The sequence below is a fragment of the Varanus komodoensis genome, unplaced genomic scaffold, assembly GCF_004798865.1.
Source record: "Varanus komodoensis strain SLA01 unplaced genomic scaffold, ASM479886v1 scaffold39, whole genome shotgun sequence".
NCBI classification, from domain to species: Eukaryota; Metazoa; Chordata; class Lepidosauria; order Squamata; family Varanidae; genus Varanus; species Varanus komodoensis.
This window is the reverse complement of record NW_025335922.1, coordinates 284,740-311,294: the sequence shown is the minus strand read 5'-3', so window position 1 is coordinate 311,294 and position 26,555 is coordinate 284,740. Positions and strand designations below refer to the sequence as shown.

The 26,555-nt window shown below is 40.5% G+C and overlaps 1 protein-coding gene across 1 annotated transcript; it reads right to left on the bottom strand.

The window, feature by feature from the left end:
- Positions 1-726: 726 nt before the first annotated feature.
- DDX17 (DEAD-box helicase 17) lies at positions 727-24,205 on the bottom strand. The gene is made up of 13 exons (XM_044441005.1): positions 23,877-24,205; positions 20,031-20,169; positions 17,345-17,444; positions 16,799-16,932; positions 16,237-16,302; positions 13,568-13,709; positions 11,786-11,946; positions 11,531-11,703; positions 10,807-10,917; positions 10,182-10,243; positions 9,761-9,820; positions 5,599-5,835; positions 727-3,621 (listed from the first exon to the last, which is right to left on the bottom strand). The coding sequence occupies exons 1-13, from the start codon at positions 23,918-23,920 to the stop codon at positions 3,107-3,109; spliced, it is 1,944 nt and encodes a 647-aa protein (XP_044296940.1). The 5' UTR covers positions 23,921-24,205; the 3' UTR covers positions 727-3,106.
- Between the last annotated feature and the right edge of the window lie 2,350 nt (positions 24,206-26,555).

The following is a 26,555-nucleotide window of genomic DNA, read 5'->3' as shown; positions in this document are numbered from 1 at the left end:
AAGCCTGTCACTGTGAACATGGTGACAGCAACTGAGCACAATAGCATGGAGGCACAACAATACTATTCCTCCTTCCACTAGGCTATGTTCAGTGTGCTTCTATGGATAACACCCTTAAACCAGCAAGCCTACATCCAGTCGTTTCTTGTAGCCTTTGCCAACCACAGAATTAATTTTCTGTGCTTATTTTGGGACTTAAAACATTCCAAACTATCTTAAATAGGTAATCAGATCTTTTTATCCCATTGTAGTGCTATTTAGATTCCCAGTTAATCTGTTGAGCTTGTAAACTTATATCTACTGGTAGATTTCCAAGTGATCTGCATTAGCTCCTTATTGTTAACCAACGTAACAAGGTGATTTCTTTCACAAATACACAATTAAGCTACTGAAGTGAAAAAAAATTAAGGGGAAACCAGGAATAGATTTATGAAAGGAATACACACTCAGTTCTAGTTCTATAACAAATGACTGCATTTGCTCAGCAGCACCCTTTTCATGACTGTGTGTGTTTGTTCTGGATCATAAGCACAATTTAGCACTTTGCAGACCTCAGGATTTGAATAAAAAACTCTCAATGCATCTAGCAAGCCAAAAGTCTGCCTAGCATGCAGCAAAAGATATAGAAATCGGGTATTTCTTCTTCCTCAGATATATTAACTGGGAACAGATGGAATATGACATTCAAGCAGCTGCATTTTGCACTGAAAAACAAAGAGTTCAAACTTTATTGACAACAGTGTTTTATTCATACCTACAAAAGAAAACAAGATGGTATCAAAAGGACAATTTACAAACTAATAGTAACATAGCTTTTTAGTATGCTGTGCCTGAACACCACAGAGCTATGAATCTCTCCATTCAAGTCTTTATTAATACAACAGGAATGTGTTCAAATACCAGTAAAGGTTGAAACAGAGCACTGATCCCACCCACAAAGCCTCTAATGTTTAGAGTTTAAATCTTCCAACTGAACAAAGCCCACACAGTCACTTGTCTGAAAAGAAAGATATGCTGTACTGGTATTTCTACAAAGGTTTACTGGGGAAACAGTGGACATTACTGCTTGTCAACAGGGCTCTTTAAGCTGGTAAGTGGAACCAAGCAGCACCAGGTGGGACACAAGCAGTACATGCCACAGAGCACTCAAAGGCTGATTAATACTCTGAGCATGAGCAACTCTGGGCTGTAGCTCTTCAAGCTACAAGAAAGTACTGCAAGGCCCAGAGTTTTACGTCTGCAGAGATTGCTGAAGACTAAGACCACACAGCATTCTTGACTCTCCGAATCTGCTTTTAGGACAGTGGGGAAATACGCATTCTTTCCACACACCCTATTTTTGTAGATTCATCTCTGCATGAACAAACACCTCCATGATGGCTTTCCAGGAAGGAAACATGGATTAGTCAGTGTTCAGTAAACGAATGTTCATTTCTGGTCTTTCAGCATCAAAGCTTCTTGCCAGAGGACTCATTTTGCCAGCTTACAATTATGGAAGTCAAAGAAGGCAAAAGAAATTTAACTGGCAAACATTTCCCTCCCATAGTCTGTGTCACCAACCTACCTGCATGTTGCATACAAGACACAAAAGTGATTACATTTCCCCAACTTGTTTTTTACACTGGGGAACACAAATTCAAAACCCAATTTTATTAGCGAGCCCCATATTGCTATAGAAGAAAAGGACTGCCTTATTTGTTTGAACTATACATTTCCCCAAACAGAAAATAACGCTGTAGCACAAACATTATGCCTCTCAATCAATATGTGATTCCCTGCCATGTTATCAGAACATTTCAGGTAATGCACTATAAAAGCCAACTACTACCAACCTTTCTGCTAATAGTCACAAGACATAAGCCTTAGTACTTGAACAAGAATCCCACCCCAGCCACCCCAGCCCCCAACCTAAAGCCTTGCTCAGCCTGGGAGGAAAAAAAAAAGACTGAATGGAACTGTTTCCTTAAGTTCCATCCTTTCCTAAAGTTTCCTAGAATGCTACCTACCTGTAAAAGCTGAATGCAAAAGACAGTTGAAGAAATTCACTCAAAAGCCAAGGAAAGCCCTAGTCACATCAGGGTATGAATACAGCTCCAAGACATCTTAGCCACCTCTTCTTCCTCCCCCATAAAGAGAAGTTTAGATTCCATTTAGCCTAAAGTAAACCTTTTAAGATTTGAAATAGGAAAATTTAACCATTTTACATAGAGCAGAGGGATCCTGCACCTGTCCAATGAAAGGTACTCAATATCAAGACGAAAGATGCCAAATAAATGGAAACTGGTTAGCATCCTCTGTACCTTCTTCTGCTGAAGTGTGATCTTAATCCCAGCAGCTGAAACATGGGGTCAAGGCTTCATTTGTGATCCCTTAGGTGAAAATCCAGTTACTAGTAATTTAAGAGCTACAGAGAAACTCCAATTAACCTAGAAGTACAGTTTTGTGATTAAACCTGGGGTGAAGTACACTCCAGCGGAAAAGAACACTCATCTCCAATTATTATTACATCCTTTTCCCAACCAGGAGCTACAGGAATGCTAGCTAAAAATATTTAATGTTCTACCTGTGGGGTGCAAGTTTGGAACAATCATGTATTGAGTCAAACCAGATTATCTTTTCCAAAATTACCCTTGCCATATCCAAGGTCTCAGTTCATTTATCATTGTACAAAAACAGTCTCAACTTCAAAAATCACACCATCTTTAATATTCACTTAAGAATGGAGCACTCCTTAGCACCATCCTTCTTGATGTTTACAACATGGAGTAGTTGTCCTCTCTGCAGCAAGTTTTCACACACAAGCCTCAGACACAATGACAACTGGACTGGGACATATCAGCCCTGTGCAGTCTTTGAGAGAAAATACTTCCAGATTACTTAATGTGCAAGGCCAATATATAGAGAGTCAGTTTCCAGCTAATATTAAGAACAAAATCAGTAATGCATACTGGGATCATTGTTTGTGGGCTGAATTTGAATGGTGAACTCTATGACTAACCTGCATGGGGGGAAAAACATCACAATGAGGGCTGAAAGGGGAAAGAGTTAGGAAGAAGAGAAGGTCTTAATTGCAAATCTTGACTGGTAACTGCCAAACTAAATGGTCTCACTTGCGTGAAGGAGGAGGGGGTGGAGGAGGGGGTGGATATTGGTAGTTGGCAGTCTGTCCCATATAGCCCATTACGTTGGTGCCTGGAGGCTGAGGAAACTGTTGCGACATGAGAGGCTGTGGTTGCTGGCCTGAACGGCCCATCCCTGCATACTGCTGTTGGCCAGTGCTCTGTGTGTTTCTCCCGGCATTGGCAGTAGTGGCTCCACCATACCCAGCAGCACCATATTCTGCCCCATAGCCACTTGTACCATAAGCAGCAGCTCCATAGGCTCCCTGGGCATAACCGTATTGGCTCTGCTGTGCCCCAAATGCAGAATTTGCATTCCCATATGCACCACCATAGGCCTTGTTGGCTCCATTGGCAAAGCTGTCACCACGATCACGGTCTCGAAAGGTAGTTGAATCTCTTCGGCCATCTTTAACTCCCCGAAGCCTCCTTTCACATTCCTCCTGGTACATCAAATTTGGGTTGTTGGAAGAATTAGCAGTACGGTAACGAGAACGACCACCTAGTGATAGACATGTCTAGGTTTAATATGATGTTTATCACAATTAAAAGCACTGTTAAGTTCAATTTACCTTCCATTAAAAGCACAAGGAGATCAAATCAGTCAATCTTAGAGGAGATCAACCCTGACTGCTCTTTAGAAGGCCAGATACTGAGGATGAAACTCAGATACTTTGGCCACCTAATGAGAAGGAAGGACTCACTGGAGAAGAACCTAATACTGGTAGCAACTGACAGCAAAAGAAGAAGGGGAGACAGAGGATGAGGTGGCTAGATGGAGTCACTGAAGCAGTTGATGTGAGTTAAGTGGACTCTGGGGGATGGTGGAGGACAGGAAGGCCTGGAGGAGTGTTGTCCATGGAGTCACAATTGGTTGGACACGACTTAGCAACTAGCAAGCAACCAAATGTGTGTTTAGCCCAGAAAAAAGGACATTCAACGTTCCCCATTCACCTAGAAACGAGGAGAAATCAGTTGTAAAGTCTTGAGCAGCTTTGATTTTATGCAGATATGCAAAATATGGCAGGCTGACAATAAAAGTACCTTAAATTTTAACTTTTCTTATTTACAGCCCGCAATACTCCAAGGAGAGTCAGCCCATACAAAAGTATATGACTACAAGTCCAGTTTTATCAATTGACATTACTACTGCCCTAGAGGCTCAGGACAAACTGCAAATACCTATCATGTCTATTTAATCTAGGCTTACTTCAAATTTTTAAAAGGGCAGAGGGGTTGTTACCCATCTATATGCTATGCCCTCTCTAAATTACTTCAGAGTGATGTGCAATCTAGACCAATTTCCCTGTGCTTTTTCCAACAAGGGTAAAAACCATATGGATGCTTACTAGTGACTATTTTCATATTTTATTGGCTGCCTTTTTGATTCAAATAACAGTCTGCTATTTTATTGTCATGTATCTTGAGCAGTATTTTTAGCGGAAAATAAACCTAAAGAAGTCTCTGGATCAGATAAAATACACACAGTGGTACTTCAGCTCACGAACGCCTGTTCACGACCAAATCGGGTCAAGAACAGAAAAGTTAGAAAAATTTTGCCTCAGGTTGCGAATGACACATCAGGTGACGATCACAATCGCGGCCATCTTCCCTAGCACGAACACTCCAAACAATCACCTTCTCCCCACCCACCATGAGGGCTCGCTCACCTCTGTTGATACCTTCCTGGCTCCTCACCACCATCCCACTTCCAAGCCGGAAAGTCCCCTTGCAGGTGCTTGCCCAGCTCCGGAAGGGGAAGCATGAGTGGGAGGCTGGAGAGGCGGGCACAGGATGGCTCTCCTCGACAGGAGGGCCACAAGGAGGGAGGTAAGGGCTGTTTTCCATGGGCCAAGGCAAGGGGAGGCAAGGGACCAGCTGAGCAGAGCACCTCCCACCTCTCCCCGCTGCATCCGCCCCAGGGCTCAGCAAGGTGGCCGCGGCTTGGCCAACAGCCCAGGGACATGGTTCATACTGTATTTTTGTGGTTTAAAAAAAAAGTATGTATGTATTTAAAACTTACATGCCGTCCTTTATGTATAATGAAGTTATGGTAAAGAACAGATTAACCTTATTTACATTGACCCTTATGGGGAAATTTGACTTGGCTCGCAACCAATTTGGGTCACAATCAGAATCGTGGAACGGATTAAATTTGTGAGCCAAGGTACCACTGTATATCCCATAAACATGAGCCAGTGTACTTTAGTAGTTAAGAGCATCTGAATACTAGTCCCCACTCAGCCACGGAACTGGCCTGGGGATTTTGGGTCAAAGACTCAGCCTAACCTACTTCACAGGGCTGTTGTAGCGACAAGAATGAAAGCAGAGAATTATGTAAAATACCTTGAATTCTTGAAAAAAGAAAAAAGGCAGGATATAAATCTAATAAATAATTGACCATTTCATAATGGTACTTGATAAACTTAATGCAACTATGCAGAAGACAAGCAGCTAAAAGCAAATACAACAATCTTACCTCCACCACCACCTCCTCCTCTATGGTCCACAAGCTGCATCAATTTGGGATTGATGGCCTGATTGGCTTCCTCTAGCACTTTTATTAGCTCTCTAGCCTGTTTCAGATTTCCTGGTGTGAAGAATGTATAGGCAGTGCCTTTGTTGGTGCTACGGGCGGTACGACCAATTCTGTGCACATAATCCTCCGAGCTGTTTGGATAGTCGTAGTTTATCACAAACTTTACATCTTCCACATCTTGTGAGGCAATCAAAGCACAGTGAGGGGTTCAGGAGAGGGTAGTGGAAGGAGGATGTGCCAACAGAAGGTGGGGAGCACAAATGCAAGTGACAGTAACAAAAGAAAAGAAAAAAGTTAGTAATTGTAAGGCATAAAGACAGTACAGACTCTTCCCAACAGAGCGAAAAGCTAAATTGAGATATATGCCCATGGGAATCAAGAATCTGTGTTCAGAAAGAAGACACCAAGTCAAGCAGTTCCTCATTCCTCCCAAAATCCATCCATCCTTCACTGCAACCATGTCATTAACACACACACATTGCTGATCTCTGAACATCTGACTTGTGGAATTCAGGCAATTTTACTCCACAACAAGCATGTCAAGGAACAAACAAATGTGCCACTCTTTTTACTGACACAGCAAACAGGATTGGGTGAGGGAGAGAACTGCCAAATACTTTTAACTCTGTTAGGAGAAGTCTACAAATCTAGCAACAGCAAAACCACCTACCTTCCAGTCATCTCAAAGATTTAAATACACATTTATTCAATTAGTTTTATATGAACTAAATAAATTATTTTTCTCTCCCTAGTATTGGTAAAATATCCAGTTTTAGCTGAGGTAAAATTTGCCAGTTTGGGTCAAAAGACAATTAAATTATTTCAATCATCCTCTTTTAAAGGTGCACCACACTAACATTTGATCATATCACCAAATCCATCTTGGTGAACTATCTAGCATAATATTGCTTGCAATTAACTTGAAGGTTATAACCCCAGATGCGAATATGCAAAGCTTTAAGGAAAATATCTGAGATTTTAGAAGTGTAGAGGACAGAAAATAAATAAATGTTAGTGTAATGCTTTAATAAAAACTTGCCATAAAACATTTATAAAAAGCAAATTTACATTAAAAATTAACAGCTGACTTACAAAAATCTGCATTTTACAAAGAATATTTAAATTATATCCAAGATAAAACACAGATTGACTTTTCTTTTAAAAATGAGAAACATTCCCTGTTGTTACCAGACCGATGCACACTCCCTCCTCCTGTGGGAAATCGCTGCAGCCGATCCCGTCTCTTTGCCTTTTATTTTTGGCGGCCTCCTTTCGAAAACTCCGCCCTCTGACACGGGACCACTGGAGCGCGGGGAGCATGCATCAAGGGTCCATGGCAGCGAGAAGTCCCCACACACGCTCGCTCTGTGAACTGGCTTAGTTGCTTCTCTGTAGCCCCATTTGGCTGTCAAGCGCCTGAGAACCTGGGTTCGCGTAAGCATTTCAGGTCCTCCAACGCTTGTTGTCCCCTCACAGGGCTTAAAGGGGGCAATTGTCAAAAATGAAGATGCTAAAAATTACATCCAAAAGGTCAGGCTGCATCTATTGCCCAGACTGCATCAATTTCAAATAAAAAGATTGGAGGGGGCATGGGGAGGGCAAAAGTAAAAGTGAGTTGGAGTAGTGGCAAAGGGGTGTTATGTCTGTTTCTTATTACAGCAAGGGGGGGCTCCTCAATCTTTCCAGACTCCAAAGTCCTGAATCACACCAAAAAGTGAGAAGGCAGATTTCACAGGGGGCAGCGCGAGTCTCCAGCTAGGGTCCTTGGTGCAAAGATCTCAAAGGGCAAGTGTTAGATCAGGGCAGGATAACACACTGAGTGCACTCACATCTTCACAGCTAGTGTTTAACTGGAGTCTGACAAACTGATGGGGCCTCAGCCAATCCCATTCTGTACATCCATTAGCAAAGTAGCCATAATGAATATCAGGAAGCATTTTCTTGTTAGAAAGCACAGAAATTGCCAGTTAAGAATGAAGGAACCAATGAGTGGATTTTGACAGGAAATCCATGGAAAAGCAACAAGGAAGAGAAGGGGAAAGGGGGGGGGGAGGGCATTTCTATTTTCAAAAGGTGCATATCAGATCCGCATTATCTGTCTGGGGTGGGGAAGAGAACATGCAGTAAAAAAATGGTTTCCCATTAATTTATCTTAGACTGATGCAAAATTGTGCTCATCACAATATATCTTCCAAGGAACTATAGAGATTCAATTCTTGATTATTCTAAAAAGGAATCTGGCTACCTGGGGATGCATACCCACTGAGATGCCCCCGGAAAAGGTCTGAATGTCTGAACATTAAATGGGAGGGGCAGAAACTAGCAAACACGATCATCTAGAGAGCTGCTTCGACCACCAATGTAGATATGTCCCCAGACCTGCACTGAGTGATCGGCAGCTGATATCAAAGTTTCTGTTAAAGAAAACAAACAAAAAGAAATTTAATGATTTGACTTTAACAGAGTGAAGTGTAACCAAATTTTTAATGAGAAACAGTGCAGAGGGAAGTCTTCTCTTCTGGGGATCATTCACAGAGAAGCCATTATGGGGGACTCAACTTACCTGGAAGGAGTTTTCTGAGACCAATGTTCATTTGAGAAGAAGGAAAAACCCTGGTGACTCCGCCAAAAAGTGCGCGCCCCTGTTCTATGTTTTAGGTAGAAGCCTTCACTTTCCAGGAACTTGGAGGAATTCGTCCAGAGGTTTGCCAGTTAGGTATTACGTTTTTTATAAAGCAGCAAACTCTGGGCCCCAAAACAAGCCAAGATGTTATTTAGTAACAAGAAACAGACTCTGGTACCTTTTCCCCACAGCCTCAGTGAAGTGGAGAAGGCAGAACGGGGAGACTGTTTTCTTTAAATAGTATCCAAATGAGTTGTTTTGGGGAAATACATGAGGAGAAGGGTTGATTTTAAGTGTCTAGGCAAGATGCACAAAGAAGCTACCAGCACACAGCAAGCCTGTTTAAAAACCACTGCCAAAGAATCTATTATCTTTAATGTTTTTAAAAATCTGGCCTCACCCCTTCTCCTAACAGGCCCAAGTTCTACCTGCATAGGTCCAGACATGACCTCAGAGGACAGAGACTGAAATCCATATGAGCACTTCTAGAGAAGTGCTGGACAATTTAAGAGATGGCATGGGATAATGAAAATTATGTGAGTACCGACTGTTTTTTTTTTTAAAGTATGCTGTATTTAAAAGGAACAAGCAATTACTGCTTCAATACTTCAGGGTTTTTTTTTCCAAGCAACAATACACTCACATGTTTTAAACAAGTTCCTTTGAACTACTTGAGGGGTTATTTTCATTGATTCTATTTAAGATCTGCAACAACAGGTCAGCCTATTACACTACTGAACAGCTCCTAAGTGTGTCCTCTTCCAGATTTCTCTAGCATTTAAGGATATAGGGAAATCTGACATTTTTTAATGTATGAGATGCAGAACTTAATCAGGGTATCAATATACTTTTTTAAAAGGACTGTTAATTCAAGCATCCAGAAGCAATGTTTATAGCACTTAAAGAAAAATGGAATTCATCCTCATTTACAAGATAACCTTTGTGGCTTCTGTTATTATCTCAGTAATCCAGTCTAGGAGGAAGAGTGAGGTAAAATTCTTGTGTGCAAAAATGCAAAGTGTTCACATAGGTGAAACAGTGTTCCATGTGGGGGGCATCTACATACACATGTTAAGATGCAGTTGCATTAATCATGTATTTGGACAGAAAAGGACTCCTGAAAACATGGTTGCTCTACCACATAGTAATGAACAACTTAGTGGATGCAGTCCAGTCCTAGCCATCCAGCCTCAAAAGCTGGAGCTGGAAAGGAAATGGGTGTGGTGGAAGAATTGGGCTGAGTAAATGGACGTCTCTTCTCCCCATTGGCGATCGATTAGTCATGCCTAGGCCTTGCTGCAGACCAAAGCCTGTTCATTAGGAGCAGGAAGAGATTTTGAATATGAAAGAAAAAGAAGATCAATGTTAAAAATGGCATTTCACATGTTGGGGAAAGTCACGCTTAAATTCTTTGGGGAAAAAATTGTCAATCTAAAGAAACAACCTGAGAAGCAGGCAGAGAAGCCCATGTGTACAAACCTAGCCCACGAGATGCAACATCCGTAGCAATGAGGATAGGGGCCTTTCCAGAACGGAATTCTGAAAAAAGAGAACCATCTTGATGTACATTTATGAGAAATCATAGTTAAAAACATAGTTTATATTTTAAGTTTGCTGGCTCCAGGTAAGATTTTAAATCTATTAACAATGGTCCACACAAAGTTATTTTTCTGAATACTGTTATTTTGTTATGTAAAACTGTCATGATTTCTATTATGAAAGTACATAAACACCCAACAGCTAAAACAACATTTAAAAAAGCTATACAAATATGCACATTTGCCATACAGATGTAAGCAATACGCTTATGATATTGTTCTGCTTATGGAACACCCTAGTCACAAAGCACACATTACTAAAGTGTGCTTTGTAAGCCAGGCAAGTTCTTCTTTCTACTCACCATTAAGCACCCAATCTCGTTCTGGCTGACTCTTGTCTCCATGAATACACATAGCTGGCCAACTACAAAAACAAAAGATTTTCAGCAATTTTAGTCATAACTTAGCCAGTTCCAGAAACATGACCATTTTACAAGAAACTGATTTAAGTAATCAAGAATGCAATTAATTTTAAGCTAAGTTTGGAGCTCCAAAGTCTAATAAACACTGCAGAACAATGTGCCTCTGCATAATGTTCCATGTGCCACAAACAAGGTGGCACAAACATTTGGGAACCATGACATGTTCATCCACCCTTCTTCAGTTGCACATTCCTGGAGGAGATTAATTATCTGTGTATCTCACTTAGATTAACCATATGACCTGCTCCCTCAGATTCAAGGGGTGTACAATTTATTAACTTATTGACAATTGTTAGATTATTCATAAACATCTTATAAACTGATGCAACCTCACTTCACAAAAAGAGTAGCAATTAAGCAGCCATAACTTTTCTTTTATAGCCAGAAAAAATGTACATGCAATATTCAAAAGAACTATTATAAAGGGTTGTCAAGCTCTACACATCAAGGTTTTCCAACTGAAAAATTAACATTTTAACAAAATTAACAGGTACAAAAGACCTACCCATCTCTACGCATCCTTCGAGTTAGATCATCACATCGTCGCTTTGTCTCCACAAAGATAATAGTCTTATTCTCTTTTTCAGCCATGATTTCTTCCATCAGTTGTATTAGTCTTTTAACACAGATAAACACAAGCACCGTGAGCAAGAGCAAAGCAAGTTGTTTTCATTAGTTTAAAATGAGCTCGTTTTGGTACCATTCAGTTATTTAAAAATTGTACCATTCTGCTACCATATGGTACTATGTTAATATATTCCCAACAATACACAATAAAAAGCTGCAGTGATGCAGTGGTTATGATGTTGGACTGGGAAGATCAGGGTACAAGCCTCTATCTCAACATCATGTGGAATGTTAGTCCTATGTAGCCCCATGGAAATGAATGGGACTTAATGGAATTAAGTTGTCTCATTCATTTCAGTAAGTCTATTGTAAGTAGGACTAACATTAGAACACTACCCCTCATCAATAAAGCTGAAAGGGTGGGGAAAATTTACAAATAATGAAGAATAGCAGAAAGAAGCTGTTCAGTGGACCGAAAAATTGATGGGCCACAACTGAAATATTTGAATGATTTTCCTTTTGTAAGTGCTTTAAAGGTTCAACAAAAAAAGGCAAGATAAAAACAAAACTTGCCCAGCTCTTCATAAACAATGCTACCTTTAAAGGGGGAGGGGGGGGTCCAAACTGCAAGAATAATGAGGATAGTACAACAGCATCCATACTTATGATCCTTCTCGCTTTCCATGCAAACATCCACTATTTGCAGGATATTGTGATTGGCACTCAGCTCCAGGTTGCCCACATTGATCTGGACGTAGTCATGCAAGAAATCCTCAGCCAGCTGGCGCACCTCCTTTGGCCAAGTGGCACTCCACATCAGAGTCTGCCTGTCAGGCTAAGTGAAAAGGTGTGTTATCTGGGGGGTATCTTCTAAAATGACAATTCAAAGAAATCTAATGAAGTGAAAGCTTACATACCCGAATTTGATCAACAATTTTACGGATTTGAGGTTCAAAACCCATATCCAGCATTCTGTCAGCTTCATCTAGTACAAGGTATGTGCATCTGCGAAGGTTAGTTTTTCCTGCTTCAAGGAAATCAATCAAACGTCCAGGTGTAGCAATACAAATTTCAACACCTTCAAAGCAACAAAAGGGAAGGAAGAGAAAGAATGAACATCAAAAATTGAAACAATAAATAAAAATCATCTGTCTTTTAAACTGCAGAGCCAGCAATATCTCATCTATGAATGCCATGAGATAAAGACTGAGAGGAAGTTCTAGAAGGATCTTCAGAGACAGGAGGAAACTAGGAGGGGAAAGACCCAAGACAACCAAAGCAGCAGTTGGAGAAGAACTTGGAAAATGGGCAGGAGCCCCTCCTATATATTACTAAGGAGAGGGAGGGGAGGGGTTCCCACCAAAACAAGTTTAACTAGGGAAATTTTCCAGACAACTGGTCCCATGCAGGCACAAACCCCATGTGTGTGATGTACAGAGACCATGAAGAACTCTTAATGTTAATAGGTGATTACTTTATCTTAAATGCAGAGCTAATGCATGCAAACACGGTTATGTGTCTCCAATGCAGATGTTAAACAAATGACAAACATTCTTATTTAATATTTGCAGAACAATATTTTAATGTAAAGAAGGAAGAAAAAGATCTTCCACTTCACTGCTACATATAAGAGCAATGTATACTTTTTAAAATGTACTGTTATTAAACATATATGCACAGATTACATTTCCCTAAAATGCAAACCAATAACAGTGCTCTTATACCTTCCAAGTCTGGGAGGAGTACAAGCATCCTCTGAGTAGCTGAAAGAGTGCAGTTACAAAGGGTTCAGCTGTCTAAGTGTGGTGTCTCGGAGGATGGGGATGGGAGGCTCAGCCACCACCAGGATACAGCATGTGCTGGCAGAGTATGTCTCCTCCCTTGCTTTCCCTGGCTCCCTTCTCATCCCAAAAGTCTATCTCTGAAGTTGCTTCTGTGAGTTTGGAGCCACAGCTGGTATGGTTCTTTCCATAAGTTCAAGCAAAAACTGGGACTCTGAATTACCCTATGTCTGTTTGCTAACAAAGAATAACTGATTTATCCGAGAGTACCTCCTTTATACCGTATTTTTCGCTCTATAAGACGCACTATTTTCCCCCTCAAAAGTAAGGGGAAATGTCTGTGCGTCTTATAGAGCGAATGTGTGTGTGCCCAACTCCCGGGACGCTGCCGGCCCGCCTGCACCATGTGGCACCACCTGGCTGGCATGTGCTCGGTGCATGCTGCTCCGCCCCCCCCCCCAGCACAGGTGAGAACTGTGCCGCTCAGGGGGAGCGGTGCGGAGGAGCAGCAGCCGCGGGCTTTAACCCGCCGGCTGCACGGAGAGACGGATTGCTCACCCCCACTGCCCGGGAAGACCTGCCGCTGCCGCCCGGAAGATCACCGCCAGCACGCTGCCGGCCCAGCTGCACCACACCTGGCTGGCATGCGCTCGGTGCGCCCTGCTCTGCCCCCCTCCTCTGGTGCAGGTGAGAGCTGTTAATCACAGGTCAGGTGTGTGTTTTCAAATGGAAACCCATCTTTTAATGAAGCCCATGGGGAAGTGATGGGGAATGTGCCTGTGATTATCAGGAAGCTTTCCATGGATCCCTCCTCTAAAAACTAGGTGCGTCTTATAGAGCGAAAAATACGGTAATTAAAATGGATCACTACAACCGGTCTATGCAATATAGGGTTGCATAACTCTAAGAATTAATTACCTCTCTCCAGGTCTCTGATTTGGGGACCTTTGGGTGCTCCTCCATATATACATGTACTCTTCAATCTTGAACATTTACCATAATCATCAGCTACCTGTTGAACTTGTTGTGCCAGCTCTCGGGTAGGAGCTAAAACCAAGCACTGCAAACGAAACCATCCACAATATCAAGTAACATACTAAACTCTTACTTTACCTATCATAAGAACATAAGAAAAACCATGGAACAGACCAAAGGTTCATCAAGACCAGCACTCAGTACACACAGGAACACTCAAGCAGGATAGGTACAAGACCTCCATCTGTCCAGCTCCTCAGCAATTGGGTGTATGTAGGCATGCCACCTCTGGTAAAGGAGGTAGCACACAGCCAGCAAGGCTAGGAGCCACAGGTAGCCTTTTCCAAGAATCTGTTCAATCCTTTTTTAAAGCCATCCCCTTTTCCATGACAGTAAATTCCATAGTTTAACTATACATTATGTAAAGAAGTACTTCATTTTTGTTGCCTTTCTCTGTACTTTTCTAGCTCAATAGTGTTCTTTTTCAGATATGGTGATCAGAGCGGAACACAATATTCTTATTCTAAATGTGGCTGTACCAAAGATTTGTATAAGGGAAGTAAGATTTTGGCACATCTATCTTCTTTTCTGTTTCTTATGCCTAACATGGAGTTTGCCTTTTCCACAGCACGTGTGCACTGACCCAACATTTTCATTGAGCTGCCCACCACTACCCTAAGATCCCTTTCTTGCTCGGTCAGTGGAAGACCCCTTTCCTGCCTAGCCAGCTCCCATCAGTCTATAGATGAAATTGGGAATTTTTTTTTGCCCAACTCTACATTTATTTACACTGAACTGCATTTGCCATTTTGATGCCCATGCTCCCAGCTTGGAGAGATCCCTTTGGATCTCCTCATAATCCCTTTTGGTTTTAACCACCCTCGTAGTTTGGAGTCATCAGCAAACTTGGTCATTTCACTGCTTATTCCTAATTCCAGATTGTTTATAAGTAGGTTGAAAAGCACTAGTCCTAATCCAAAATCCTGCAGGAATTAACTAGTTATATTCCTCTACTGGGATAAATCGACATTTATTCCCACCATCTGTCTTCTGTTCTTCAATCAATTAGTGATTCATAAAAGGACTTCCCCACTTTATTTCATTACTGCTTAGTTTGCTCAGTAGTCTTTGGTGAAGGATTCTATCAAATCCTTTCAAAAATCTAAGTAAACAAGGGATCACCCATGTTGATTCTTTGTCAGCAAGGCTTGTCCCTCTATGCGCCTACTGATTCCGTCTTTAATGACACTTTCAAGCAGTTTACCCAGCACAAATGTTAAGCTAACTGGCCTTTAACTCCCTGAAAATTGGGTGTTATATTCGGCCATTCTCTGGTACAAAGGCTGATTTTAGGGACATATTAAATGTTTTGGTAAGATCAGCAATTTTATATTTGAGCTATTTAAGAACTCTAGGATGGATATTATCCAGACTGGATGACTTACTTTGTTTGTCAATAAGTTTGAGAATTTCATTTTGTCACTAATTCCTCCAACTCCCATCCAGAATACATAAGCTTTGTTTGTGCTGTTGTGAATACTCAAGGAAAAAAAAATCATTCAGCATCTTTGCAATCACATCTTCATTTAGTGTTCCTTTAATTCCATTATCATCCAATGGTCTAACTGTTTCTTTAGCTGCTTTCTTTCTTCTGATATAAAGAATGTTTATTGTTGGTGTTGATGTTGTTCACAGTATATTCCTCAAAACGGTTTCTTTGCTTCTCTTATTGACTGCTTGCATGTCCCTTCCTCAAGCTTGGGACTGGTGGGGAGGATTGTTTGGCAGGACTTCCATTTTTGGAAGAAAGCTTTCTTCTCCCTAGTAGCTTCCTTGACTCTGTGCCTTAACCATGCTGGTGACTTCCTGCACTTTGTACTACCTTTTCTCATTTGTGGTGTGCACATCATCTGTGCCTCTATTAAAGTGTTTTTGAGTAATCTCTTTGAAGTGATTTAAACTTGATTCCACTCTTCAGCTTCTTTACCTGTTTCCTCATTTTTTAGACATTTCCTCTTTGGAAGACAAATACAACTTTGTTCAACCTTTTAGTCACCTTCTACATAAGCATATATTAAATCTGATATCACCATGGTCACTGTTTCTTATTGACTCAACAATATTTACATCCTGTACCATGTCCTGGACAATCCTACCTAGGATTAAATACAGGATTGCCTCTCCTCTGGTTGGTTCCATGAGACAGTCATTTGGAACATTGACAAATGTAACCTATCAGAACTGGAACATACGTACAGTTACCCAGTCATAGTTGAAGTTACCCATTATTACAGTACTGCCTTTGTTAGAGGCCTCCTGATTTCATTCTCCATCTCAAGATCAACCTGAGCATTCTGGTCTGAAGCATACTCCTATGACTAAGTTAGTTTTGGAGCCAGGAATTTTCACCCATAGTGATTCCGTGGAGGAGTCTTTACACTATATGTTATCAAGTCTGCTGGACTCTATGCCCTCTTTAACAAAGAGAGTAACACCTCTAGAATTAGAGGAAAAACTCAAGGAACTGTCATCTTCAATCTCAAGTTCTACAAATGTAATATGTGACAAAACAGCATTCAACATATGTACACAAAAAGGAAACAAGTACTCACAATTGGACCATCCCCTCTTTCCAAATATGGCTGGTGGTTGATGTGAACAATTGCAGGTAACAAGTACTGAAAAGGGGCAGTAAACACTCATGTTAAGGGGAAAAGTGAAATGTTGACCAAGGCAATCACTGATTGCTTTAAGAAAGATATATAACTGCCTTAAATAGCAACCAAATGTGAGAAGTTTAAAAAAAGAAGAAAGGTTTGGGGCAGGTATATCAACTGCCCATGAATATTGTCAAAGCAAATAATGAAATTTAAGACCACATGGTTATCTAATGTAATAACAATTAATAAAAATTATCCATCCACCTTCATTTTATTTTAGGTACATACCTGACTCATTTCAACAAAAAGTTCCCAAAACAAAATGAACACAAAGTTCAAGAAAGAATGCTGAAATCTGTCAATCTTGTGTACCCTTAAAATAATTTGTATAACTGAACAAAGGGGATTTTTGGTAATTTGTCATATTCATATTAGTTTTAACATAACAGCATAAAACATTATTTAAAAGGATGCATACAGAACAGTAATCCCATAGAAACAGAAAAATACATACTGCCAATGTCTTCCCAGAGCCAGTTTGTGCAATGCCCACCATATCACGACCACTAAGGGCCAATGGGAAACCCTGACACTGAATTGGAGTTGGTTCTGTAAAATGCTGGTCGATCAAGACATCCATTACATACTCTAAAAGAGAATACACAATACAAACAGTAAAGAACAGCATATATAGGTAATGATAACCCATAACTAGTTGGGTTAACTGTTTAGCCCATAAACAACTCAGCAGTCAAATGTTATGTTGAACATCCTTTGAAAGAGCCAATTATGGCTTACTGAGCAAAACTAGAAGGCAGGCAGCATGCCTCCTCTCCCGCTTGTCTCTGACAGTCTACAGGTTGTTGAACCCATGGATTGGTTTTAACAGAAGAAAAGCCCCTCAGTTTGCTATATGAATTAGGTTCAACTGAAATTTCTACTGTAGTTTCCCTAAAGTTATATGTTAAACTCACTTTTTGGAGCTAAACACATCCAATCAGCAGATGTTACCCAAAATAGCTTCTCACCTCCCAACATTTGTGCTTAACTGAATACTCACGTGGAAAATTACACTGGTGGAAAGCAAATACGGGCTTGGGACAACCATCTGATCCTCTAACTGTAATCTCCTTCTTTCTTCTTAACTCGTCAACCTCATACTGTTTAGAGGAGTGAAAATTTCAAGTAAACCATCAGAGAAGTGGCAATTACAAGGCATTCCTTTATAATGAAAAAATATTACTAGTATCCATTAAGAAGCAGGGAATGTCTTCATTTCCATCAGTACAAACAATAATCATGCATTTGCACATGCCATAAATGTTCTGCACCCTCAGTTCTTTCCATTCTAATAGTCCTAGCTGACAGATAACTATTCTTCACCATATTAGCCCCATTTACAAGCTAAACTGGGATTAGAATTCATGTCTAAAACTGCATCCACCACACTCCATGAAATAAAAGACTTTAGAAATTAAATTCTGTAAATTCCGTGCAGCTAGCTGAAAATCTCATCTAACTCATTAAGTCTTACTTCCAAACATGTATGTGTAAGATTGCACTGCATGTTTGCCAACCAAAGGTCCTTATCAGTCAAAGACCTAGTTAATATGCAACACTGAACCATGGGATAATGAACTCTCAGTCTGCTGGCAGTAAGCAAGCTTGCCCCTGGTGCACTGCTCACTTCCACCTTCTCTCAACAACTTACAGGTACCCTATTTATAGGTTGCCAGCAGGACATCTGAACCTGGGCCTCTAGGCTGTTGTTTAGGGGGTTAATAACCCACCACAAACCAATTATTTGTGCTTGGGTTAATTCTGGGTTGCTTAATCCCTGAATAACTCAGAATGTCCACGTTTGGGTGACATGTCCAGTGACTGTAAGCCATCCTGAGATGCCATGCACAAGGGACAGCATGTAAGAGTTTTAAATAAATAATAAATAAATTGTAAGATGTTTACAGAAAGTAGAACTGAGGGAGGCCACCAGAGGCAGTATACTCACTCTCATTTATGCCTGGCAAATTGTGTATTAATTAACCCATGATTCAGCATTACATGTGAAACAGCAAACACTTAACTTACTAGATAAATTTGGTAATATGTTCAATTTGCTCCTATCACTCAAACAAGACACTAATACATCAAATATACTGCACTTACTTATCTTCAGCAGCACTTAGGGTCAGGACTATTATATTTATACCCCACTTTTTTCCAATCAAGGAACTCAAGGCAGTTTATACAATCCCCCCTTCTCTCAATTTTTATCCTCACGACAACAAACCTGTGAGGTGGATTAGGCTAAGTCTGTGACTGGCCCAAAGTCATCCAGCAAGATCCATGGTTGAGCAGGGACTAGAACCTGGATCTCCCTAGTCCAACATTCTAACCACTTCCTGATATATCTTTATGATCAGAATTTACAATTCTACATCATGGCAGTCAGTAGTCTGTTCCACATATCACAATAACACTAAAAAAAAAAATCCCAGGGTTGTTGTGCTCAAAGAAGAGTGATATGCATTTTCAAGAGGCATCCAGTATTGAAGCTAAGTCAGCTGGTGGGGGAAGAACAGATTACTCTGTTCCTCCTCACAGCCACCTGCTGTGTTTCTGCCACAGGTGGAGAGAAGGACATGACTCATTTTTCTCTGCCCTACATAGAAGTTAAAGTTTCCTGAGCAGGGACAGAGTGATGTCTCTGCCTCTGCTCTGACAACTAGAATGGATGTGAATGGATGAAATGTGTCCCACTTTCAGTAGGAACAAAACTGATCTTAGTGAGGATCTTAACACATGCTCTCAAATCATGAGCAGTTGTGCTTTTTATTTAAAGTCTGCACAGCGGACAATTCTGGCTCAATCCATCGCCTATAAAACATTATCTCCAAGGAAATGAAGCACTTACTGGAGAAAAGGTTCTATCCCCCCTCCCTCCCTCCCCTGGTATACAGGGCTATAACCTATATTGACAATCCTGTGCAAAATACTTTAGGAAAGCATCAGTTTTCACTTTGTTATTGGCTAGAACTAACTGTTTTAAACAAATTTTGAGCAGTAAATTACATTAAATGAGAGCTCTATCTCGAATTTGAGACACAAATCTAGTTCTATTCACATAGTGTAGTTTTTAAGACTTGTGGTGCACTGCAGTGGGGATGCCAGTAGGTTTCTGAAACTCAGAGGATGACAGGCAACCTATGCAGATCCGAAGGAGCATGGAGAAGCCTTCCTGTTTCTCTTACCCTGCAGGTCAGCCAATTCTAGCCATCTATTCATGGTGTTTTGCAGGAAAGAGGCTGCAGTACCACCAGGAGACATTGCTCTTGAGATCAGAAAACCAACCAGTGTGGTTATTTCTGTGCCAGCTGTGAGAGATGGGAAGCCAATGCAACCATAGATCTTAGGATGGAGCTGTTTCCCGACTTCTGGTTTTCAAAGGCCCCTTAGTTTTATCATCTTATAGCAAACAGTTATAGAACATCTGCTTAAACCCAACTTTATTTTTAAATTCTTTTTGCAAGAGTTAATGGAACTCATGAAGCATCCAGATTACAAGTGAAAGGATGAAGACTTTGTTCTACCACAGAAATTGATTAGATCTAACTTTATAAAATGTAATGAACTGAAAAGGTGTCCACTGACTCATGTTAGGTCAACAGATTTTCCTACTCAGAACAGCAGTCAAATGGAAAAGTTTCCAAATATGCCAATAACAAAGAGAACAAAGGAAAACATACTGGAGTGAGCCTTGCTACTTCTGGATGTTCAACATAAAAGTTTTTCTCAAACTTGGGCAATTCACTCAAATCCCATTTCTTCTTACGCAAGCGTTCTCCTGGATTTCCAAATTTTTTGGGAGGAAGAGGGCTGCCAAACCTGGGGAGAGAGGAGATTTATAGTAGAAATTATTTTAAAAGTGTCTGACAAATGTACATTGAAAAACATATTTGAGTATTTTTTGAAATATTTTCCCTAGTTTTAAATATATGAATCCAACAAAGTACTGTTAAAGTAGAAAAAGTGTCACCTATTTCTTCATACAGAAAATCCATAAAATGACACAAAAGTAATATTCACTAACCTTTTGGTCATTTGCTGTGCTAAATTCATAACAAATAACAAAAGAATACATTAGAGGAACTAAAAATATTGTCTCTTAGAAGAAAGCTCAGGTAATGAAAATACTGACAACACAGGCACTAAGGAGTGACAACATAAGCACTAAGGGTGCCTATGTTGCACAAAACTTGCAGGTTTGTGCTTATCTTATGCAAGACAAAATAAGTAGTAGAGGCAATCACCAGCACCTCACCCTTATGTCTTGCATTTTCAGTAGATGGGCTTTGGACTTTATTCCATTCCAGAAAAGGTATTTCAAAGTGAGAGAGAAGACTGAAGAGGCCCCAGGGTAGATTATAGCTTTTCTTCTCCCCATTGCCTGAGGTTGTATTCATGAGGCAAGCAGCACAGTTATTTCATGCTGGCTGTGAAAGGGGTGGATTCTGGATTTCCTCCTTTGAGGTTGGAGTGCTGTCCTCAGCCTGAAAGCTGGTAGTATGAAATATCTTATGGCCTCACACATTGCCTACCAGTGTCACTGAAGACAGTTATTTAAATGTTGATTCTGTGTATTTGTTCAGTGTAGCAAAAACTAACAATAACTATTCCAAGCAATTAAATCAAAGTTTATGGAAAGTAACATTACGATACACTGTACACTAAGTTTTTTCCTAATATTATTTTCCAATTAAAGTTTAGAAACTGCACCATCCTTTATTTGTGCAGCTTTCTTCTCCCAAATGAAGCCCAAAGCAGCTAATCACATCAAATACAATTACAATAATATGACATACAACTTGTTTTTGTTTTTCTTAATTATGCAATATTGTGAGGTATTACACTGACAGTAACTTTGTAATCAAACAATCCTTTTATGGGTGGTCAAACCATAAGCTATTGAAAACATATGTGCGGGGATGCAGCTTGAACTGCAAAAAGTCATTTAAACACTAACAGTGCAATCCTGGTTTACTCAGAAGTTACACTGAATTCAATGAAGTGTACTCCAAGTAAATGTGCATAGAATTTGCAGCCAAAGACATACTTATATGCGAGTCATTCAGCTGAACATAATGGAACTTAAAGAAAAAAAATCAACAAGATTGTAACTTAGGCTGCCTACAGCAAGGAGTTTAGCAGTAATATAAGCAACAGGGGAATAAAAATATTTTGCAGTTTTGCAACACTCATGTTCAGTAAAATATTCACGTTAAGTTCTTCTTTAGCAGTTCTCCATCACAAAATAAATTACTAAAATTACCCCCAACTATCTCTGGGTTTTAGATCCCTGTAACAGCATCAACAATGAAATGTCACGTGACAGACATAAGCCTAACAATACTACATACTCTTAATACCTACAACTGCAGTCTTGCCACTATGCTCGCATGCAATCAGAACTCACTTTTTAGTTAAGACTGTACCTTTTCCACTATAGAACTACAAAAATGCTCCTGATTTAGCAGAGATATTCCACATTTTTCCGCAAGGCAATTTCTTTCATTATAGACTACAATGCTAACCAGAATTTTCTCTCTGCGTATCATTTTGAGGGTTACCAAGAAAAGAAGCTGTCAACTTCAAAATGCCTAGCAAGAGATCTATCCTGCTTCAGATTATACTATCAACAAAATTGCAATAAGAGTAATTTCTCCATGTATAAATACCAGGGATGGTTGGGACAGCTACAGCTCCACTCAACCCTTACTACTTATTTCTTTTCCAAAATGTTTAGGTCTTAGATTATTTGTATACTGTATTTCCTGTTGTTTTGCATGCCACCTTGAAAGGCAGCCTAAAAATAATTTGTTTCAAATACATTTAAAATAAATAACTTTAAAAACGTAACTCTTAACTCTGGCATAGTCCTCTAAAGGATGAACAAGCATTTTGAAGTCAATGGATTAAGTGTTATTTTTTGGGCTTCAATCATGTATTCACACACCTTGAAGTAAGTCCCACTGAACCCAAGTGGTCTTACCTCTGAGTGCTCAAGAACAGATTAAGAGTGCATTCAGACAGAGATGACTGTAGCTTTGAACATTAGCCAAACAAAATCAGTGTGCCTCATTCCTGTGATTATACTGATGATACACTGATCCCCATGCTGACAGCTTCAAATTTAAATAGACTAGCAACATTACCACTGACAGCAAAAAGCTACAGTAGAGTCAATGCAGCTACAGCAGAACCAGACATGATAAATACTGCCTGTGTTAGTACTACAACAGTTAAAGAAATTACATCTGGAATTATTTTAATTCAAAGTATCATAATATAATATCAACTGATCCCTACTTCTAAGAAAATACTGATTCAAAGCAATTTATTTTAAAGTTCCCTTGATTTCAACAGGATGTAGTTAGGACAGCAACACAAGCTCTTCAAATGACCTAAGAAGAAATTATGAGATCTGCAGCTAAATAAAGTGCTGCAGACCCTCTAATTAGGGTCCCATCCTGAAAAGGAAGCTATCAAGGCTTTGAATAGGGCAGATCCTCTTCCAATTATCGTATTGGTAAGCTAAAGCAGGTTTCAGGTGAAGCCTAATTATTCGAAGTAGCCCTTCTGTAATGTGCCTTTGCAGCTGCCGTTCAGCATCTATTTTTTATGGCTCTTGCACGAACGACATTGACTTTGGTAGGAAGCACTGCATCAGCACTGCATAAGCCAGAAGAAGGTAAACGCGATGTATGGGACCGGAAGAAAGTGAGCATGAGTGTATGAAGTCCGTGGAAGTTCCTGCCCTTGCTCATCAACACATTACGGCGAGGCCTCCTGCCCTCTAATCAACTAATGGGAAAAAAGGACATCAAGCAAACTTTGTCCTCAAGGCCTGTAGCAACCTTGTCTTCAGGCCTCGCACTTCCCTCCCCAGATCTCCACCCTCCGTGGGCCCACATTAGGCACCTCCCTGTCCGCATTTTCGCTTCCATATTGTGACGCCATCTTCAAGTCACTTAAGTATATACACCCCGCCAGTTACCAACATTTATTTTCTGGCAAACCTTGTGTGATTTTAGTAACTGCAAGATTAACATCTTAAGTGAATAGGCGAAACTTCTCTCATCGGCGCAGCGGCAGGAAAAGCGTCCCAAGTTGTACTACTTCTTTTCGCACGACGATACGAAGTCCCAAAACATCTACTACTTTTTAAAAAAGTTAGTAGTCTCAGCCCATTTTAACTTCTCCTCGTACCGCCAAATGCTGTCCATTTGTAACTCGTAATTACCAATGAATTCAGAGGCGCTTGCTCTCCAAAAAACGTCGACAAAAGACTAGCACCTCGCCCTTTTCCAATCCCGACAATTATACTGACATCCTCCCCACGTTTCCTCAACTTGCTTCCTTTACCTGAACAGCCATGAGGCAAATAGAAATTCAACGAATCGGCATTTCTCAGCACGAAAATACCGTAACGACGGAACTATCTAATTATTTGCCTGTCATATGGTAGATAAAAGGTTCACAGGAAAAACGGGAGAAAAACCCCTGTGGAAGGCCCAGTCCCCTCATTTCCTTACCCGCCGCGGTCACGGTCGCGGCCTCGATCTCCGAAGCCTCGCATCTTCCCAGGTCGAAAGAGGCTCCTGCCGCAAGACTACGTGGGCAGTAAAGCCGAAGAAAGGCGGCCCGACCTAAGAGGCCCAACCGCAACTGCTGTTGCTTTCGCCTCTCCTTTATCTCTGCGAAGACAGCTTTAGCAGCTTTGCTTCTCTGGCTAAAGAGCCGTTCAGAATCAATTTCCGGGGCCTCTAACGAGCCGACCTGAGTCAGGAATCGTTAATGCTGAAGACGAGCCCGTCTTTCTTCTCCAGCCTCCTGACACAAAATGGCCGCCGTCACCCTAGCTTGCCTCTTACGTTATCCGTCTGCCGACTGTTGCGTAAAGTACGTCCCTGAATAGCCGCGAGGGAGGAGACAATTTCCCTGCGCTTATTCTCGCAAACGGTTCGTGTACGTTGATCATCGTCCAACCAGCCGATTCAAAAGAAAGTTCTTCGTATGCGCAGTGGGGAAAGTACGAGGCTGCAGGCAGTTAGCTTTTTGCCTGCTCTTGACAGTTATCTGCACAAAGCGCCTTAAGGACAAGTCTGAAAGCCGAGCGGTGAAAAAATTACCTCCGCAGTTTCCGTAACTCTCGCTTTTTTGGCGCCGGTGTGCGTAGAAACTAGGGGAAGTAACTAAGCTACGCACACTTTGTAGTGTATAGTATTTAAAGAATAAGTCTTCCAACTGTACAGAGAAGAAGCTTGTAATACAATAATCCGTTCAGTTTTGCTGTGAAATGGAATTGTTCAGTTTTCGCCAAGAGTTACGTTCTGTTGGTGCTTCCAAATGCAAAAAGGGGTAACTAAAACAATCAAGTGGCTACAGTAATTCTCATATGAGAAAAGGTTAAAACAGGAGATACTAGTTTTGAAAAGGACAAGGGGAGAAGTGACGGATGTACAGAGTTATGCATGGCGTGCAAAAGGAGCTATTTTTCTCCCTTTCACAAATCCCTATAACCTGGGATCATCCCATGAATTGGGAAGAGACTCAGGACAGAAACAGGGCATTGATTCTTACAATATATCCTCAAACTATGGATTTTACTTCCACAACATATACTGATGGCCACGACACGGTTTCAAAGGGGAAATAAAATTCACGGAGAATGCTATCGATAGCTACAAATCCTAGGTAAATGTTACCTCCAGGATCACAAGCAGTGTGCCTAGGTCCACCAGTTGCTTGGGTGTTGCACTCATGTTCAACTTGTGGATGGTAGTTTGGTCACTGTGCAATGACCAATGGACCATTGGCCTGAACCAGCATGGTTCTTACGTTCTCTGCCTCCTAAATTTAAACTCATTTTAATATTGGGAACCTTCTAACAGGGTAGGGTGCCTTTTGATTCAAGTGAAAATCATAAACACAGCCCCGTAATAGTGAACTGCTAGACTACACAGCTGGCAGCCATTCTGTTCAATTTGTGCTTAAATAACATCTGAAGTATTATGTTGTTTGCATAGTACCTGCTGTTGCAGAGTGTTCTTCCTGTCAGGAGGAGACACAAAAATTAAGCACATTAAAAATGTACACCTTTTAAATGTAAAGTGTTCTGTTTAGGGTGTAGGACTGGGGAGGCCCAGACATTGCAATAAAGGTAAGTTGGTGGCTTCTCTTTCATCCTAACCTAACTCCTAAGGTTGTTGTGAGGATAAAATGAGTGGGAAAAGAATCTTTGAACTTGTTAGTCATTCTGAAAGAAAGTTGTGAAGAGTGGTATAAAATTGGATTAAATAAATACAGTAGCTTATTTCTGGCTGTACTGTCTGAATTCTCAGATGTGGGACAAGTTTAGGGCTACTGATAGCGGGATAAAAAAACACTCTATACGTACTCAATGATACTATTATTATACCATGCATTCTAAGCCTAAGCTCTGACATTGCAAACTAGTTTGGGAGCTAAAGCTTGGCTCACATTTAGATATAAGATGCATTTTTTTACATGTTAAATACCGTTTAAAAAAGCAAGAATCCTGAATTGTTTTCATAGATCATCTGCAATTTTCCACCATCACTGCAAAATTTTCCACCATTTTGTATGAAAGATAAATCCTTGGATTTATACACATATATGTTCATGGTATGATATTAATTCTCAAACGCTATAAGTATCTGCACTGTAATATATTAAGTGCAGTATTATAGATGGTTAAGACAAAGAACTGTGCTGTGCACTTTTTAAATACTTGCTTTAAAGTTTAGAAGGGCAACTCTGTGTATGCTAGAAGAAAAGTCTTATCATCCCAGCTAGCATGGCTGGCTGGAAAGCTGCTGAGAGCTGTGGAACTTTTCTCTGTCTAAGCATATATAGGTTTGTGCCTGAGGAAATTGTGCTGCCAATGAGATTCTGAAAACTCCAGAATATCCATGCCACTGTGAGAAAGAGGATGCTGGACTAGATAGACCATTGGTCTGATCCAGCAGGACTTTTATTAAGATTTATTAGAACTTGATTTGTTTGGACAAAATGTAATTTAAAAACACCACTTTGTTCCTGTTCAGACAAAATGAGAAACTGCAGTTAGTTTAAAACAAAAGTGGATGCTTCAGATCTCATGACTGCACTGGAGGAAGAGAAGGAGGAGCACATAAGCCCAAAACTTATACACATAATACTTCTTTTGTGTTCTGGGATGCTCAGCATGG